Raw genomic sequence first — 3738 nt, 5'->3', positions numbered from 1 at the left:
AAGAAATACATGGTATTAAAAATGACATATACGCCAAAGATGGCATTGAAGACAGACTTCAAGCTGTGGCAACAGAAACTGAAGACCAAACAACTATGATAGCCGAAGTCAGAAATCAAAATACAAAACTGACAACGGAATTAAATATAATTAAGTCATACGTGGTACATTTAGAAACTAGACTCGATTGTCAACAAAGTCAAATAGCAAACCTGGTTGAACGCAGCATGAGGGAAAATGCTATAGTAATAGGGGTTCATGAACGAAATGACGAAAACGTAATAGCGGAATTAAAATTGATTTTCAAAAATGTTTTGAAAATAACTGAAAATATTAAAATTGACCGAGCCCACAGAATAGGGACCCAGACAAATAAAAACAGCACCCGTCCTATAGTTGTTAAATTCCATGACTACAATGACCGGGAGCATGTCATAAACACTGCACGAACAATAGGCAAACAAAACAAAGAGTTACTAAATGGCATATACATAACTCCACAGTTTCCAGACGATATGCGTGAAAACAGAAAAAGACTAGTACAAAAACAAAAGGAGTACAAAGAAGTAGATGTAGGCACTAAAATTAAAGGAAACAGTTTATTCTTCATCAAAAGTGGATCTAAATATGTGGAAAAAGTGTCAACACCAAAAGCTTTAGCTATTTTTGATGCCAGTAACAAGTCTAAATTTGGTACATTTGAACAAACTAGTTCTAATGAAGTTAGTGACAATGGTCATACTTATTGTGTCACAGCTGCTGTCACCACAACATACGCAGAAGTTCGTGAAGCTGCCCGACAAATAATGCAGGGCCCAGTATCTGCATGTACATACAACACATTGGTATATCGGTTTACAGACAAAGACGGACATACACACGACGGGTACGATGACGACAGAGACTACGGAATTGGATCAAGGATACTTGACTATTTAAAAGAAATAGATGCACACAACATAACTATCATTTCCTCACGTACACCTCCATCTGGTACAGCAAAGATAGGTTCAAGAAAAAACAATATTATCTTGGAGGGAGTAAAATCGGCTCTCCGCAAAATGTAAACAATAAAAACTTTAAACTAATTTACTGTTGTTTGAACTCATCTTGATAGACAATAAACATGCAGTAAAGTATGCTGAATGTCATTTTTTCTTCTTCTTTCAGGTTTATAATTTGTTAGATATTATATATTTAGTTTCATGTATTCTCTTTTCAAATCCTATATGTTTACTATTTTCAAAGTATCTTAAGAGTTTCAATTCTCTATTTTATTTTTAAAAAGAGTATTCATTATTCCAGTGAGTTATAAAGAAGCAAATTTCAAATGAATTACCTTAATAGGTAATCTGTAGATAAAACTACTTTTTATGAATTTTAAATTTACATACAACTTTATCCGAAATAATTTCACCATGAATTAAAATAAGTCAATAAAATACATGTAGCGTATATTGTAATTTTATATAACAAAATTTACTCACGGTACCGGCACGCAGACATCATGAAAGTAATCATCTTCCCTGTGTATTACTATAATCCCGGGAGAAAAAAATCCCACTTTTTTGTTGTTGTTGACACTATATTTACATAAATTGCACATACACACGTTAGAATAATCCAATATACTGGTATTCTATAAAATGAATTCTCATTTCCTTTTTTGTAAAGTGCGAATATCCTTTCGATCCCCAGCAATGTTGGCGAACAAAAATGTATATATTAAAAAAATTTTATACGTTTTGCACCCAATGCAAATCTTAAAAAACTATCCGATATATATATATATGCAAAAACATGAATCCAGTGATATGCAATGCAATCCACAGTTCTATCAAAATACATATTTGCCATTATATAACTGTGTCCCATATTCGTACGTCGGCAAGAAAAGGTAAACAAAATTATCAACAAGAATGTCTGTGTACCTGTGCACGGGTATTTCAATCTGTAATTGGGTCATTTATAGTAAAGGTTGTAAATTGTAATGTTGTTATGTATGAATGAAAGTTACATGTACTTTAAACCGTAACTGGTAAACCTATAGTGTATTGTTTTTATTAATGAATGAAAGTTACATGCGTTTTATTGAGAATGAACAATGAATATAACAAACATTCACATTAATTATATGGTTTAGGTCAGGCAGACCGAACAGAGAGAATTCTCTCTCTCTTTTTGTATTGTATTGTATATTTGATATGTTTTTCTGTATTTTGTTTCTACTTAGTTATATAATGTTCAACTACGTTAAGTGTATCACATATGAAATTAATAAGACTGTAAAGCCAAAACTAGATAATGGCTAATTATTGTATCAATTTAACTTCTCTTAATGTAAATGGCTTTGGAAACGATTTTAAACGCAAATCCATGTTTCTTTGGTTAAAAAAATTTCAAAGCGACATCATTTTCTTGCAAGAAACACACAGTACTGAATCGTATGAAACTATATGGAAAAGGGAATGGGGTGGAGATATTTATTTTTCGCACGGGGAAACGAACTCTAAAGGTGTTGCTATTTTGTTTAACAGCTCAACAGATTATATATTAAAGGAAAAAATTGCAGATGAAAACGGAAGGTATCTCATTCTAACTGTTGAAATTGATAACACAGATTTTGTTTTTGTGAATTATTATACACCGACCAAAAACTTTGAAAATGACCAAATTGAATATATTGAAAAATTAAAAATTTTATTAAATGAAAAGTTGGAACAAAATCTCGTTTTGGGTGGAGATTTTAATACGATACTAAATCCATCTTTAGACAAAATGGGTGGTTCAAAATATAACACACCTGTCAAATATACGAGTAAATTAGAAGATTTTATAGAAGAGTTTGACTTATGTGATATTTGGAGGACAAAAAATGTTGACTCTAGATTATATACTTGGCGTCAAAGAACCCCGCTTATACAATGTCGTTTAGATTTTTGGTTGATATCGAATTTTTTGTCAAGCAGTGTTACAAAAACATCCATTGTTCCGTCTATAAAATCTGATCATAGTCTTATCAAGTTGACACTGTCAGGCGAAAACTTTAGTGAGAGAGGTCCCGGTTTCTGGAAATTCAACTCGGGTTTATTGACAGACAAAGATTATGTGGATATAGTCAAAAATACTTTATCAGAATGTGATGATAAATATCAAAATTTAGAAAATAAAAATTTAAAATGGGATACATTAAAAGTGAAATAAGGGGCGCAACCGTCAAATATTCCAAATATAAAAACATGAAATTGCGGAAAAGAGAGTCCAGTTTAAACAAACGACAAGACGAAATTCAGAAAAATCTCTCTCGTACATATTTAGATAAAGATATAAATACACTTTTAATTGAATTAGATATTGTTAAAGAAGATTTAGAGCAAATAGTAAATAATCAAACAAGAGGGGCTATTATACGATCACATGCCGAGCACTGCGAAGGCAATGAAAGAAATTCAAAATATTTCTTATCATTAGAAAAACGTAATTATAAAAATAAATGTATTAACAAATTAGTTGTAAACGACATTGAAATATTGTCACAAGAAAAAATTATAAACGAAGAGAGAAATTTCTACGAAAATCTGTACTCATCAAAAGAAGACCCTGATAAATATTCAGGTGATTCTAACTTTTTTGATTTAAATTTTATTCCTAAGCTAACAGATCTGGAAAAGGATATATGCGATGCAGATATTTCAGAATCTGAGTGCGTTAAAGTTTTAAAAACATTTAAAAATAATA

General features: G+C 31.0%; 1 protein-coding gene across 1 annotated transcript; it reads left to right on the top strand.

The window, feature by feature from the left end:
- Positions 1–227: 227 nt before the first annotated feature.
- LOC139497374 (uncharacterized) lies at positions 228–1067 on the top strand. The gene has a single exon (XM_071285586.1). It carries the CDS (start codon positions 228–230, stop codon positions 1065–1067), a length of 840 nt encoding a protein of 279 aa, XP_071141687.1.
- The last annotated feature ends 2671 nt before the right edge of the window (positions 1068–3738 follow it).

The sequence above is a fragment of the Mytilus edulis genome, chromosome 12 (genome assembly GCF_963676685.1).
Source record: "Mytilus edulis chromosome 12, xbMytEdul2.2, whole genome shotgun sequence".
Lineage (NCBI taxonomy): Eukaryota > Metazoa > Mollusca > Bivalvia > Mytilida > Mytilidae > Mytilus > Mytilus edulis.
The sequence above is the reverse complement of the archived record's forward strand: the minus strand, read 5'-3'. Positions and strand labels throughout refer to the sequence as shown.

Bases quoted from the DNA above. Each gene is read 5' to 3' on its own strand.
- LOC139497374 (XM_071285586.1), top strand. From the start codon at position 228: ATGAGGGAAAATGCTATAGTAATAGGGGTTCATGAACGAAATGACGAA.